Below are 16,140 nucleotides of genomic sequence, written 5' to 3'. Positions count from 1 at the left end.
TGCTTAGCCCCGCCCCCTCTCCCTCTGCTCGGCCCCGCCCCCTCTCCCTCTGCTCGGCCCCGCCCCTCGCTCCGTCTCACAGTTATGACATCATAATACGGCGCCGTTCCATCAGCAGAGCCACGGATGTTTGTTGATTTTCCAGCAGGAGCGTCGTCCTGCCGTCCCAAATTCAACGTGTTGCAGCAGCTTGGCTGCTTTGTTTCCACGTCAAGGCCAAGAAATAGACGGAGACGTGGATTACTTCAGTTTTTGCGCCGTATTTGGACTTCAGAAATATTTCCTCATTCACCATGAGAAAGCGGAGGAGCTTCCTTGTTTGGTCCCTGTTTTCAAAACACCCATATTAGAAGACTTTGGAACTCTACAGTGTAATAATACAATGTTATAAACACGGTCTCTATGAAACAAAGACACACGGAAGCTACATACGGCAGCGCTACTGCCGTTCTTACTAGCATAAAACACAACAGGTTTATAGAACTTTAGAAGTGTATATATGTGAAATGTCCTCATACCCCTCTGTTTAAAGTGTGCATCTGGAAATGCTCCGTTTAGAGGGGTGAATAGCCCTTCCCCTCACCCCTCAGAGTCTCGTGAACGCGCATTTCAAAGGGGTAGGGGTAAGATGAAGGTCTGAGGGGGAGAATTGAGAGTCAAAGTCTGACGCTCACCTTCACCTGGACGCCGAGCAGGACTCTCTCCTTCTCCTTGAGCTCCAGCGCCCTCTTCAGCTCTCCCACCTCTCCGAGGACCGAGGCTTTGCACAACTGGACGCGCAACTCCGCCACTTCTTTCTCAAGGTCGGAACGATCTGAAGAAGACGCGCGGAGAATCGCGAATGAGCGATGGGTTTCAAAGAGCAAAAACGAGCCTCTCGTGTGTTTTACGACTTAGGAAGGTTAAAAAGGAAAAAAAAAACAAAACCTGTGGTTCACTTTGGTTTCTTGGATCAGACTTCAAGTAAAACATGCAAACAATACAATACAAAGTGTCAAGAACGGAATCGCTTTCCACCGTAATCTCAGTGAAACAGCCTTTAAACCGAATAATCTCAAGTGAATTTTTTTCTCTCTTCTTCGCCAAAAAAACGCTGAAGGGATCGAGACGGTCACATAACAATCTGTCAGTTTCAAGCTCTCACTGCTTTTTACAGCACTTTGATGCCCCCAAAAAATCAATACCATCACAGAAAGAGAGAACAAAAAAAAACAAAAAAAACCAGCGAGGCACCGAGAGCTTGGATTTTCAATATTTTCCTTTAATATACACTCAATTTTTTCTCTCTCTCTCTCTGCTTTCATGGCCGTAATGCCTCCGCCATTCTTTCCCTCGTCCCCTTGTTTGGCGCGACAGTGCAAATCAATCTTCCGTCCTCTCGCCAAACGCTCGGCTTATCCCGTCACCATCATTACTCCTGTGGCGAGCCTGTTCCCTTCCGCCGTTTTGCATTTGGCCGTCCCGACTCCTGCGAGGTGTTTTGACCGAGCAGTTGGCGCTGAAACTGTACCGTCTGGAGCTTTTCTCAAAGAAAGGCTCTGACTCGATACAAAAAAAATAAATACGTGACGAGAAATTGGCCTACGGGGCCGAGGAGGATCGTCACTATTTGCTTAAAGGTCTAGTGAAATGTAAAACACTACTTTGCAAAAAAACGATAGTTGGGGTTCTACTTCTAAGGTTCCTCCGACTCTGCCCCACCACTGTTGTCGCGTAACAAAGTTATTTGAATTTTGAATCTCCAGCCGAGGAAGTCGGGGGAATCCTTCTTCGTGGGCCGTTGTGGGCGGAGCCTATGTGTGACGTCACGAGTTGTGCAGATCTCCATCTGTTGTGTTTATATCGGCTTGTTTCCAGTGTTTTGAAGTTATAGTCGGCGTTTTATGAGCCTTGACGAAAGATTGAGCCTGGAAGAGACCGAGAGAGGAGAAAAGGAGCACAGGCGGCAGGAGCAGCTAGCTTGCGCGGCTAGCGTCACAACTCGTGACGTCACTCTATTATTGTCAGAAGCTCCGCCCAGCAGCGGAAATACCGCTGATTATCGGCTATTTTCTCACAGATTGCCGTGTTTTAACATTTTACCCTCGGACCAGTTAGCATAAAAATGTCCCTAGAAGCAACAGCCAGAGTGTTTTGGAGGTGGAATTTTCATTTCACTAGGACTTTAATCGGTTCTCCTCCCCCCGTTAGGACCTGGGTACCTGGGCCTGGCCGTGCGCCCCTCCCCCCCTCCCGCTCGCCGTGGGGCGGAGGAGGAGGACTCTCCAGCAGTGCCCTCTGAAGCCCCGCCTTCTCCTTCCTCGTCCTTTTCAGCTCGCCGCGCATGTCCTCCACCTGCGGGAATCATCAGGCGTGTTAAAAAAAGAAGAAAAAAAAAGAAAAGACGTCTCACTTTCTGACTAAAAAGGGCACAACGCACAACGACAGACCTGCTGACTGAGGGACTCCCGGCTCTCCTCCGACTGCTCCAGCAACCTCCTGGCTCTCTCCAGCTCCTGCTCCACCTGGGGGGGGGGGGGGGGGGGGGGTCAAAGAGAGGTCAAAGGTCAAAGAGTTTCCACGTAGAAGCTCAGTGGGAGAATAAATGAGACCAAGCTCATTGTAAGAACGCGTGACATCATCATCATGCGCCAGTTTTGGTCATAAATGTCCGGTGTTATATAATATCGACTGTCATTTACTACGTCAGGCTTCCCGCAGGAGAGATTGCCGATCGTGTCTTAATTTTTTGGATATAAAATCAGTGTATTTCTATAATAACGAGGCAAGAGGAGGATTTTGATCAAATGTTATGTTGGAGTGGGAAAACTACTTGCATCTGGGACATTTATTTATTTATTTATCTGTTCATCTTTAAGGAGCTGGCTGAAGCAAGAGGCTACCCCCAAAATTCAGTGCAATAAAAAAGGACATTTTACAAATGGTACAGAAGGAACAAAGATAAGATAAGATAAGATAAGATAAGATAAGATAAGATAAGATAAGCCTTTATTGATCTCACAATGGAGAAATCTACTTGTTCCATTCTGCTCTTAAGGACTCATGAGTATGAAAGACAAGAAAAGTGCAAACAGTTAGATAAGAGTAGAGGAATCTTATATACAATGACTATCAAGAACTCTAAGGGCCAAAAGTATTTACAGTAAAAAGTAATAATAAGTAAAAAGAAAAGAAATAGGACTAAAATAAAATTAAGATAAAATCACAGACTATAATAAAGTATAATAAGTTCTAAGGGGAGCAAAGTATACAGTAAGATGAAATACAGGGAAATTAAACTATGATGGGGGGGGGGGCAAAGTGTAGAATAAAGTACAATAAACATACTATAGTAAAAAAAATAATACCAGTGCAGGTTCAGTCCTAGTACAAGTGATCAATTAAGTGGCGTTGATAAAGTGGCGTGGATAAAGTGACGTGGATAAAGTGACGTGGATAAAGTGACGTGGATAAAGTGACGTGGATAAAGTGACGTGGATAAAGTGGCAAAACACCAACAAGACATCATCAGAAGATAACTTTTTTACATTTCAAGCGGCCATATTAACATGTTAACACCAAACCAAACTTACAAACCATTATTTCAACTGTCCATGTAATTAATTGAACAATATAACATATTAATATACTTTCAGATTGTTACCAGTGCCAAACATTACCGAGAGTTACTTTTATGTTATAAAGGCACATTAATACATATTAGACGATACCAGTCAATACCATCCTCAATATATTAATTTGTGTTCAAGTATTTATTATCATTAATCTTGTTGTTTTTTTATTTATTTTTATTGAATTATGTGTGAAATATGATGTAAGCCCTCCATAGCGTGGTGCATCAAAAAGCCTTACTTTTTTAAAAGTTTTTTAACAGTAATAAATACAACAAAACACTTGTGCTGCTATGAAAATAGCAAACTAGCATTAACCTCAAAACCCCCAGAATGCAACAGTTATAGGAGATTTCTGGACATTTCATCGTATTTTGCACCAGAAGGTTGCATTAAAATTGGATTTATCTTGAGATCGAAGTCATTTTTTAGGAGAATTCTATCTTGTTCTCTGCTCCGCATAAAATAGAAACATTAAAATTTTAAAATCTACAGGCAGAGTTTTACCGGTCCGACCCACCAAAAGACAAAATTCCTTATGAAGCTGAACAATTACTACATTATCTCAACATAAAGCCAATTTTAATGAAATTAAATTCTCCTCTAGCTGTTGCATTATGCAGGTTTTCACAAACTCACCCTGAATACGTGACTTTGAGGTTTTTATGGCAGCGTCACTAATATTTCAGCGTTGTGTCTCAAGACTTGTGTTTAAAAAAATAAAAAATAAATAAATAAAGGTTTTCTTTGAATTTTTTTACTATTTACTTTAGGGTTTCTCGGCGCTGTTGCATAGGATGTGACCGCAGAATAAAATAACAAGCGTTCATGTTATAAACCACGGAATTATTCTCAGTATTGAGAACAAATCAATAACGCCACTCATTGATTTACATCGTCTCCAAACGCCCGACGTTCCATTTCCAGGTAGTTTAATGCACGTGGGAATGTGGAGAGCAATAACACTGCCTAATGAATCAATATCAGACATTTAAAGCAAATTATAGCATTTTTTTGGGGATTTCTTTTCTTTTAAAAGCCCTCTTTTTAAATCCCTTCACCTTGGATTTCTCCCTCTCCGCCGTCCGCCGCCAGGCTGCGGTCGCCTCCTCTCTCTCCTGGACGGGGCTTCTGCCAAACGTCTACGAGACACCAACGACAACACAGAAGGCCTCAGCGTGAAGGATTACACGCGTTGTGTGAGAAGAAAAAGCGACACGAGAGGAGCCGTTGCATCACGGGAACACCCCCCCCACCCTCCCCCCCTCCACCCTCCCCTCCACCCACCGCCTCCCCGCCCGTCGTTTCCTTGGAACCGGAGAGTCGCGGCGAATTTGCACGAGAGCTCAGATCCCCCCCCCCCCCCCCCCACTCCCCACACCATCCCACTGGTTTGGGCGAGCGGTGATGAATTACCGGCTGCGAGCAATAACATCCACCCAAGTGACTCATCATCTATTTGATTCACATCGCAGCGGGACCATCGGTGGGGAATAAATACGGCCTCTGCCCCCCCCACCCCCAACCCCCCTCCCGCCCCCCTCCCCCCTCCTGCCTTCTATTCACGAGTGGAAGAGATTATTTTCCTCTTCATTTCCCCATACTTGTTTATTTACCACTAATTTTTAGGGACAAATGCATTATTTGCCCGGCGGCCCCCCCCCCCCCTCCTCCCCCTCCCCCTGGGGGGGCCCCTTGCCGGCGTCCCCATTAGGCCACCGTGCAGGAAAATAAAAAAGGGGGGGGATGCAAATGAATCGCTGGCCGGAAAATGAAAAGAGAGGCGATGGGGCTGGGCGGCAGCTACACAGCGCCCCCCGGTGGCCTGACTGGCGAAATGCATCAGATTAAGCACAAACCTGACCTGATGCTGATTATGTACATTATGGGGGCGTGGCGGCGGGGGGGGGGGGGGGAGCAGTAGTTCAGGCTATTGTGCACACGGCTTCCTAAGTGCACCTAATAACCTGAGTTCTCTCAGCGATCGACGCTTTTAGACACATTGTGTCTCAAAAAAGAAAAAGAAAAAGCCATGATTGGCATGAAAATGCTTAAGAAGCAGCAATCGCTTGCTCGGCGGCCATGTGCGGCGTTTGGAGGTACTTTCATAAGTGAGTTCGTAACAAAAAAAAAAAAAGAGTAGGGAGGCACAAGGAGCCACAAAGGAGGGCGTCAGCTGAGTGGAGGGAATCATGGGAGATCTAAATAGCAGGTCCTACGAACAATCGCATGGAGGATCACTAATCACTGCTATTATTACGGCTGCTGCTTCTTCATCTTCTCCGACTTGCTTCGCCGTGGAATAATCACAGACGAGTCGTTCCAGGAGGCCGTTCTCTTTTAATCCGGCGCCACCACAGATCATGGTTTGGTGATCCGGGGGGGGAAAAAATGGAGAATTAAAGGCCTCAATGAACGACGTCCGATTTACTGTATATTTGATTTTTGCTATATTGACATGTTTGAAATGAAAAGGCTTTAACCCCTTGGATGCTCAACCTCCCAGTTCCTACACTCTTCCACAAGTGGGGTCAAAAGTGACCCCAATTCAAATCAATGCGTTTTTTTGCAATATAATGGATTTGTTATCTTCAAAATCTTTAAAACAAAGAGTTGTAGTATTTTCATATTCTAGGTATTGCTCATAAAACATGTTTGTGACACGAGGCCATTTGCATTTTTCTCTATTTTGTCATTGATTTTGAGAAATTGCAGTTTTTGTATCACGATCCTATGGAATCTTCTACGAAACTTTAATTCTTAGCAACTCTGACAGTCCTACTTACACATCCGATGTCATCTTACACATCTGATGCCAGCAGTCTCGCCAACCTGGAGGTCATTTTTACCCGGCGGTTTTTTTTCTAGACCGTCCAGTGGAGGCGGACGTGAGCGTCACTGTGAGGGGGTCAGACCCCTTCCCTCGCGATCGGCTCCAGTCACCGCCGCCCCCGAAGTATAGAAGACGGACGGATGGAAAACGGTGTTTCGATGGTGAGCGGGTTCCCTGCTTGACGATATCTGACGTCTCGACAATCCTCGCCGTGCATCTGAAGCCTTACAGGCTGGGACTGCAGCTTCTCGCTGATAAAGGATAAACAACGGATAAATAAGAGAAGTCGGTTTACGGGACAATATATATAATATTTAACCACTATCTTGTCTTATTTGATATTCTAGCGTTATTTTCTGCTTCTTCTGCGTGGATAATCAAGTATTTCTATTGTGTTTTCCTACAATACAATAACGTTTATAGTGGATTTTGTGTGTGTGCTTTTTAACTGCAAAAGAAATTAATTAAAAAATGGTCTCAGTCGCTGACAGAGGAGGAACAGGGATAAATAATAATAAATAAAGGGCCACAGTAACGAGGATAAATGTTTGTTTTGAAGAAGTCTGACGTCTTTCATTAACACGAACTGTTAAAAGTTGTTTATTAAAAACACTATACATATATATATATATATATATAGAGAGAGAGAGAGAGAGAGAGAGAGAGAGAAATAACTACTGTTTGAGGATTTCAATGAAGCCAAAAGGAGTATAAATATGTTTTTAAAAAACTGGCAAAAAAAAAGGAAAACTTTTGAATATTCTCTCGAATCTAAAGAGAATATATCTATCTATCTATCAATCAATCAATCAATCAATCAATCAATCAATCAATCAATCAATATATATATATATATATATATATATATATATATATACACACACACAGCAGAAAGAAATAACTACTGTTTGAGGATTTCAATTAAGCCAAAAGGAGTATAAATATGTATTTTTTTTTAAACTGACCAAAAAAAACTTTTGGAATATTCTCTCGAATCTAAAGAGAATATATCTATCTATATATATATATATATATATATATATACATAGATATATATATAGATATATATTCGCTTCTTCTTTGAGTTTGCTCAAGCAAAGTGAAATACGATTGACATATTTAATCGCGATTAATTGAAATTAATCCACAGAAACCCTGCGATTAATCTGATTAAACTTTTCTTTTTTTGAATAGCGAGAGTCTCTGTGCCGAATCCCCGCGCTTCCTCCGTGAAGTTTCTTTCTGAGTGTTGAGAGAACGCGCAGATATCAGCGGGGAAGGTGTTGGACGGATGGATGACAACAGACGAGTGGTGGGAGGAGAGATGGGAGGAAGGGGGGGGGGGTAGGGGGATAAACGGGGGGGGGGGGGGGGGGGGGTGTCACCTCCCACGGCTCGTCGGACGCGGCCCCGCGCCCCTGTGGCGGCCGTCTCTCTCTCTCCGGGCTCCTGTGCTCGGCGCCAGTCTCTCGCTCCAGCTCGCGGAGACGCCGCTCCACGTGGGACGACGCCTGCCGGGGTTTTACAATTTAAAAAAAACAAAAAACCAACGTCTAAGCAGGAAGCCTCACATCTACATGTGAAAGACAGTAAATACCTTTAATCTCCTCGTGTCTGCACACATTACCAGGAACTTGATTTGTCACCATTTCTTTATATATTTATAAAAGAAAAAAACTGCATTTTTTTATATTGGAGATAAAAACGCACCGAGTCCTGCCGGTGGGAAGTCGTCATGTGGTCCGTCAGGCTCTCCATCGCCCGCCTGGTGTCCACGTCACACCTGCCGGGGGGGGGGGGAAACACTCGATAATCAAAATGTGAGCGTTTGATACGATTAAATATAATCGCAGATGTGAAGAAAGACAGAATTCAAGCACAGAAACGGACGTAAACAATAGATTCCACTTGATTTATTCGCCTTAATAAAGCTTTTGCTTTATTTGTTCCTCCTTCTTTTGTGCCGCTTTTAATCCCTTTCTTTCATGCATTTCACAACCTTAACAATTACGATTGTTAATCGATTTGTTGTCGTGTATTTCAAATCGCCTCAAAGCCTCCCTGACAGGAGGAGCGTGTAAAAAAAACATGCATGAGGCAACAACTTCACCAGACGTTTTTTGTGGCCATTTCACTGTATTTTGCATTAAAATTGGCTTCACGTTGAGATTTGCGGTAATTTCCAACAGTAATTGATATTTTCATGCCGTATATTCTGCATCACTATGAAAAACTTAGAAAAACAAGACGGTGTCGGAGCAACATTTGCAGATATGAGCAAGTTAGAGTCACATAAGACAAGCAGGGATTCAAACTTCAGTTCCAGCAGAAGGTCACGTTCGTCACAATACTTGAGCATTAGATGGAAAATAAAAAAATAAAAAAATAAGTAACTATGGCGTGGTCAGAGAGTTCTTCTTTTTTAATAACTTCAAAATGTCACATTGTAATCCGTCGCCTTGAGATGAAATAACACATTTTGTCGAGTTCAAGCAACTTTTAAAAAAGAAAACCCGACGATATAAAGAAGTGAGAGATCAATATTCTGCATTTCACAGCCCTGAAGACGAACTTATTAAGTCTCCTCTCACTTTCTGTCGGAGAGGAATTACGTACTCAATAAGCCCCAATAAATAAATAAATAAAAACTTATCCAAACATCTCCTCTCGGCTCCCAGATTCAATTAATAAGCTGTCATTTAACATTTCATTCTAATAGACCGGAGGGAGACTTTTCGTCTCTCGCCGCCGTTTTAATTTCACCGCCGTGTAAAAAAAAAAACAGCTCCGCTATTCAAAACAGGTAAACACAAATATGTATATGTGTCGTCGCTGGAACGAGCGGTGAAGTCACGGTTCAACCTGGGGCTCAAAGAATATGTACTGTGAATTAACATTTTGTGTTTTTTTTACATTTCCTCATTTATTTGCTTTCTGTGTCGATTTTCAAAAAACGGCGCCGGTTATCCAGGAGGAAGACGGAGAAATGAGATAAAACTGGCAAAAGAGCTTGAGCTGGAAAAAATTTTTTTTAATTATGATGTAAAAATTTTAAAAAAAACAATAATGTAAAAATCGACAGAATTGATAAAACTACAAAAAAAAAAAAAAAGAAGAAAGGGTAAATTTTATGACATGAATAAAAAGGAAAAAAGGAGGAAAAATAAAAAAAAGCTGAAAACAATAAAGAAAAAAGAGGCGAAAGAAAAAAGAATACAAAAAATAAAATAAAATAAAATAAACAGCTAAAGAGGTAAAGTGGCTGTAGCAGGAAAAAAAAATCCATCCAAATTAAAAATAAAAACGTCTTTAAAAATGTAAACAAAAGCTAAAAAAATATATAATAAAATATATATAAATTAGGCATAATAATAATAGTAAAAATAAAATAAAATAATTCAAATAATGAACATGTTCCGTGGTGAAAAGTATGAAAACGGCTCCTTTGGTCACAACGGTTGCCAGGATAATATATTTATTTCTCATATCAAAAAAAACACTATAGATTTGACGTGAATACATGTTTTTAGTGAAGTAGTACCTATAAATAGAAGATGAATTTATTATCCTCTGCTACACAATCTAATATTCACAGTGTTGTCGGTGTCGTCATTCCTAAACTCTTAATAGTTTTATTATATCGTCGCCTCACTTTTTCCAGTTTGTGGCCGACTAAGATGCTTCTGTTTGGCGTATTCCGTTGGGGACTGAGTGACGTTTTGTTTTTGTTTGTTTTTTGTCGGCAGGTACCTGTTCCTCCTGACGATCTCCCTGTCCAGGTCGCCGGACAGCCTCAGCTGGTCGGAGCGCAGGTCCCGCAGGGATCGGTGCAAAGTGTGAACCTGTGCGACAGAAGCACAAGTCGTCACGCCGAGAGTGAGACTTTACACATGTAAAGCAAAGGTACATAAATAAATAAATAAAACTATATGAACTGGGAGGCGTTGGGAGTGTCTGGAAGTGTCTCTTGCTCGCCTTAAAATAAAACAATACGCAATTCTGGTTAAAAAATATGTAAATAAATGCAAAAATCCAGCAACTTTACTGTGTTTTTTGGTCGTTTTTAGACCTTCAACCTGATTTTATTTTTTTTAATTAGCGACTGTGCCCAAAATAGCTTTTTTTTCCTCACTAATTAGGACTGACCCCGCACTGCCAACACTGGTATTATGTTTTTTTTACTATAGTATGTTTATTGTACTTATCCTACACTTTGCCGCCCCCCCTTCATAGTTTATTTTCCTTGTATCTCATCCTACTGTATATTTTGCTCCTCTTAGAACTTATTATACTTTATTATAGTTTGTGATTTTTTTTTATCTTACTCTTAGTCCTATTGATAGTCATTGTACATAAGATACCTCTATTCTTACCTAACTGTTTGCACATTCCTTGTCTTTCCTTTCCTCATGAGTCCTTAAGAGCAGAATGTTACAAGTAAATTTCTCCACTGTGAGATCAATAAAGGCTTATCTTATCTTAAAAAACCTAATTTATCCTTTCTTCAATCAGGATTTAAACAAGTGCCCTATAAAGGGTTACCCTCTACTGTTATTAAAAATCACCTTTCCACTTTCATAAAGTAATATGACTTTAGCAGTGAACTTTTTAGATTTCCCAACAATTTTTCCACCCTTGAGTTGTTTTGTCAATAATGGCTCACTGCGCCCTCTGCTGGCAGGTTTCAGGAACTACACACAGCAGTTAATACCTCATCCGTGGTGAGGCCGGGGTCCTTGAAGCGAACGCCGGCGGACTGGGACCGTCTCCTCCGGCCCGGCGGGGACGCGTGGTCCTTCGGGACAAAACGACGTTCCTCTGTCGGAGGAAAACCCGAACAAACGACACACGATGAAGCGGGAAGAGCGCCCGGAATCGGGGAAGACGCCGCGCGCCGCCGCCGCCGTACCTGACCCCGAGCAGGCGTCCAGGTCGCTGGTGTGCAGGGTGGAGGCCGACGCCGACGCCGAGGCCGAGGCGCTCAGGCCCCCGTTGGACCGGCTCAGCCGACGCTTCTGCAGCTGATTGATGGACTCTTCCAGGTTCTCCCGCAGCTACAGCAGGAAAAAGGAAAATTTAAATTAAGCACAAGTTGGTACCGGAACATATTCACAATGAAATTGATCTTGATCACAGATGACACAAGACGAAAAGGACATTTTTGTGTCCCTTTCTCCCGAACCTCCATGAGACAGAGGGGTTTCTTAGTAGCTGGGGTTAGATTATGGAATTCATTAAAGAACACATTAAAATCAAACAAATGCATTTAAAAATATGTTTAAGGAGATGCAGATGGAGGAATATAAGAAAATGGAACTTGCATGTTGCAATGGGGAAATTTGTTTTGTTTTCTAAAATGTTCAAATGATTTGATTTTTAAACACAGTAAAGTGTTTAGATGTCAGAATTCTGAGATTGGGTGTCAGAATTCTGAGATTGGGTGTCAGAATTCTGAGATTAGATGTCAGAATTCTGAGTTTAAAAGTCAGAATTCTGAGTTAAAAGACAGAATTCTGAGTTTAAAGACAGAATTCTGAGTTTAAAAGTCAGAATTCTGAGACTAGATGTCAGAATTCTGAGCTTAAAAGTCAGAATTCTGAGTTTAAAAGTCAGAATTCTGAGTTTAAAAGTCAGAATTCTGAGATTAGATGTCAGAATTCTGAGCTTAAAAGTCAGAATTCTGAGTTTAAAAGTCAGAATTCTGAGATTAAATGTCAGAATTCTGAGTTTAAAGACAGAATTCTGAGTTTAGAGAATTCTGACATTGTGTTCAAATGGATCACCGTCGTTTATGGTCGTCGATTTTTCTGTACATATTCAAAGGGGCATGAAGAATAAGACGACGTCTTCATCGTGCTCCTTTTCGCCATGTTCACATTAATGTATGACCCTGTTAAGTAGAATGTGAACATGGTGGAATAAATAAATAAATGAAAAAAAAAAAGCATATACTCATGAGTTTTGTTTTATAATAGATGAGTTGGGGAAATGGTTTATAAAGGGAACTTATCTAAAGTAATGTCCTCGTTCCCTGAGAGCGTGAACCCGAAAGAAATAGGAAAAAGTCCAGTGATTGATGATACCCGAAGTAAACAACGAGATAAGACGGTGTAATATAGCTGCTCGTAAGCAATTTCTCTGGCGGGACGTTTCCCTTGAAACACAAAGAATGCGGATGATGCAAATAATAATAAAAAACTTTACACTAATCCAATTCCCCCCCCGACAGAGGAGGAGGGTTTATTCTGGTTTTCTTCACTTGAGACCGAAGCTCAGAAGGTGTTCGTGCTCCGACAACACACTTTTCCAAACCGTCGGGATCTTTAGGGTGAGATTTAACTTTCCACAGCGAAAAACTTAAAGCTGCGCAGCTCAACTGTCTGGACAACAAAGTACAGGAAATAATAATAAACAAATGTGTTCCGATCATTACATGTGACTAAAGTTACTCTTAAAACTGTCATTTTAGCTTTGTGTATGTAAATATTTAATATTATTTATTAACTTAGGACTGGATTGTGTTTGTGACATGACAGGGTTTAAACCACAGAGGAACACTAAGGTGACTGTTGACAGGACAGACGTCTCACCAGGACCATGGCCTCGGCCTGACCGTCCGTGTTCTCCTGGTACCGACCCAGCATCCGGTCCACTTTGCTCAGGTTCTTACTGGTGTCCTGCAGGACAAACGCTCAGGGTCAACTAACCAGGTAAGATGAAGCTATAGCTTACTATTATTATTATTATTTCATTCAAGACATGTCAAGACAAAGATATCAATTATAAAGTAGATATATCCAAAAGTCATGAGCTATATATACATACACCTATTTACAAACATGCACAAATATATACATGGATGGAGAGAGAGAGAGAGAGAGAGAGAGAGAGAGAGAGAGAGAGAGAGAGAGAGAGAAACACAGATATATACATATATAAACCAGTTGTAAATAAATCTAGATGAGGAAAATACTTAATCACAGAATAAATAATCTATACCCAAGTACACACACACACACACACACATTGGGGCAGACATACTTATATGCATACACACATATATATATATAAACACATATATCTGGTTCAACAGGTGTGAAGAAGGGGGAGTGAGAAGTGACACTTGTTTAATCCAACTTCTTCTCCAATATTCAGTAATCAAATTTCAATAGTATCCTGCTTCTTGAATCATGTGCATTATAGAATCGAATCGAATAGAATAGAATGCAAACAACTACCCAGCCATGCACACGTGTGTAAACCGCTTCTCGAGGTTGAAGCTCAGTGAGATCAGCTGATTTGAAGCTATGATCGTGATAAATCACCAGCGGTTCCCGTCAGTACCTGCAAGGTGTTCGCCAGGGTGCTGATCTTCTGGGAGATCTCCTCGCTCCGGCCGTCTCCTCCACCCGCACCGCCGCCCCTGGTCCTGTCCCGGCCAGGTCTGCGCTGGGCGTCCCGCCCTCGGCACCTGCTCCCCTCGAACGGATCCGACTCACTGGACGAGTCCATAGTGGGGTTTTTGGACTCAGACACCCGCGGGACTCCGGCTAACTGTTCACCGCCACGGTAATCAGATTAACGGGCAAAGTGTGGTGGCCGCGGACTCGGCGTGCGCTCGTCGCGGCGGACCCGGGCGGCATCCGCGTCCTCATGGCTGCAACGGACCGCGTGGACCGACATTAAATCCGAGTTGTTGACTCGGTCCTCCTCATTGTTGTTGTTGTTGTGATGCTCCTCCCGGTTAGCAACAAGTGTGCACTCCCGCGAGCTAGCCGGCTAAGCTAAGCAAACGTCAGCGAAGGAAACTGGCCATAGCTGTACAAAAACCGCCAAAGAGAAGGACGAGACGGGAAGAAGAGAGAAGTAAGAATGTTGCGCGGAGAGTGAAGCTTCGAGGAGGAATAGTTAAACAAACCTCGGCTTCACTCCGCTATGGCAACTTGAACTAGCCGCGTCTGAACAGGGATGCGAGTGAGACCGGCGGCCGCAAGGCACGCCGGGAAATGTAGTCGGTGCCGCCGAGGCTCAGTGGAGGAATTTGTCATCTGTGAACTACATTGTCCAGAGGCGTGATTTAGCGCCTCTGCTGCCGCTCTTCGGTTTGGAAAAAAGAGAAAAGAAAAGAGGAACAAATAAAACACAAGAAAAGAAGAGGAGGGATAAAACATGAGAAAAGGAGCAGAACAGAGAAGAATAGAAAAAATAGTAAAGAAAACAAGAGAAGACAGAAGAAAGGAAAGTGGAAAAAAAAGAAAATATGTACATTTAACATGACAAATTAAACAACCAAATGACGTAAGGTTACAGACTATATCAAGAAATGTCCCCTGCGAGAAAATCTCATGTAAAATTGCACAAACAAACAATGGAAATTTTAAATTTCAACTATATAACATATTTATTTATGTAATTGATGTATTTAGTCCAAATAGCATAATATGTTTGGGGTTGCACAGTAATGTCCCTGACCTGACCCCAAACTGGATGAATCTGCATAGAAGATGGATATAATTAGAGAAACAAACAGCGATAACCCATCATCTGTCCCATCAGTTTGCAATAAAACTACGCCTTGCATTAGATTAATCAGAGGAATACTATTTCAAAGTGCAATTTGTGGTTTGTGCATTGTTCTGAAAAGAGCATTCAATTATATATATGCTATTCAGTTGGGGGAAAGGTGTAAAACAACTAATGTGTTTAAAACAGCTGAGAAATGCCTTATAAAGCTAAAAAAAAAAATAAATCAACAAAAAGTATGACGTATGAAATGTAATAAATACAAACTAAACGTTTCTGTAAAGATATAAAAATAAGATTTATTCTGCTCAGTTTAAATCAGGGGTGTCAAACTCATTTCAGTTGAGGGGCCACATCAACCTGATCTGACCTCTGGAGGCTGAACAAGTCAAAACATAACATTAAACTGCAGATATGGACAAATGTCAAAGTCTTTCCTTCTTTTGATCCTTTTGTAACTGCAATATTCTGAAATTTACATACTTTACATCACTTCACATAAATTGGACACCTTTATTGTGAAAGGTGTTGCGTCATGTGACCTCCACAGACGCATTAATAAATTCTGACCAAGGGCGGTTTTGAATGTCATTTTTGCCAATCTAGTGTTTTTTTTTTTAGATCAGCCTCTGTCAGTTTTCATATTTATACTTTAAAATTTAAATCACATGGCGGGCCCGGATTAGATCCTGTGGCGGGCCGCTTCTGGGCCCCGGGGCCACATGTTTGACACCCCTGGGTTTAAAAAGTTAAAGTGTGTTTTTCAGTGGTTTAAAGATTGCAGACCCCTGGTCCGACACAAGAGTGCCTCAGAAGTCCAGCCCTCTGACGGGAGGTTGAAGAGCTGCTGCTGCTTCATCCCCACCTTCACACTCACTCCGGGGGCCCACGCAACCAGAAAAAAAAAAAAAAAAAAAAAAAAAAAAACCTCCCCTGCTTCTCACCTGCACACTGGAAACTCTCTCCAACAGACGCAGCGGGGCTTTTCCACCGGGCGGCTGGATTTTTCTTCTGGACACTTGAAAGGAGGGGGGGCGGGGGGACGAATCTGTTGCACCCCAGGATTGTTGTTGGACACCTCAGACTCCCCCCCAGCCGGGTGCGCACCAGTTTTGCGCTCATACCCCCACACACCAAAGTCTGCGCGCGCCCACCACAAACCCACCCAGGGGC

The 16,140-nt window shown here is 42.2% G+C and overlaps 1 protein-coding gene across 1 annotated transcript in view; it reads right to left on the bottom strand.

Annotated features, from left to right (window-relative positions):
* Window positions 1-14,187, bottom strand: part of cep128 (centrosomal protein 128) — a 65,249-nt gene extending 51,062 nt beyond the window's left edge. Inside the window, exons 1-11 of the mRNA XM_080514610.1 lie at window positions 13,789-14,187; window positions 13,035-13,121; window positions 11,354-11,498; window positions 11,156-11,262; window positions 10,195-10,286; window positions 8,155-8,227; window positions 7,830-7,955; window positions 4,673-4,753; window positions 2,430-2,504; window positions 2,202-2,334; window positions 675-814 (exon numbers count right to left, since the gene is read on the bottom strand). Of these exons, the coding sequence (XP_080370736.1) occupies window positions 675-814; window positions 2,202-2,334; window positions 2,430-2,504; window positions 4,673-4,753; window positions 7,830-7,955; window positions 8,155-8,227; window positions 10,195-10,286; window positions 11,156-11,262; window positions 11,354-11,498; window positions 13,035-13,121; window positions 13,789-13,956 (1,227 nt within the window). The 5' untranslated portion in view covers window positions 13,957-14,187. The remainder of the gene's footprint in view (window positions 1-674; window positions 815-2,201; window positions 2,335-2,429; window positions 2,505-4,672; window positions 4,754-7,829; window positions 7,956-8,154; window positions 8,228-10,194; window positions 10,287-11,155; window positions 11,263-11,353; window positions 11,499-13,034; window positions 13,122-13,788) is intronic.
* Between the last annotated feature and the right edge of the window lie 1,953 nt (window positions 14,188-16,140).

Source organism: Blennius ocellaris, assembly GCF_963422515.1.
Source record: "Blennius ocellaris genome assembly, chromosome: 18".
Taxonomy (NCBI): Eukaryota; Metazoa; Chordata; class Actinopteri; order Blenniiformes; family Blenniidae; genus Blennius; species Blennius ocellaris.
Note: the sequence above shows the minus strand (reverse complement) of the source record. Positions and strands in the feature narration are given on the sequence as shown.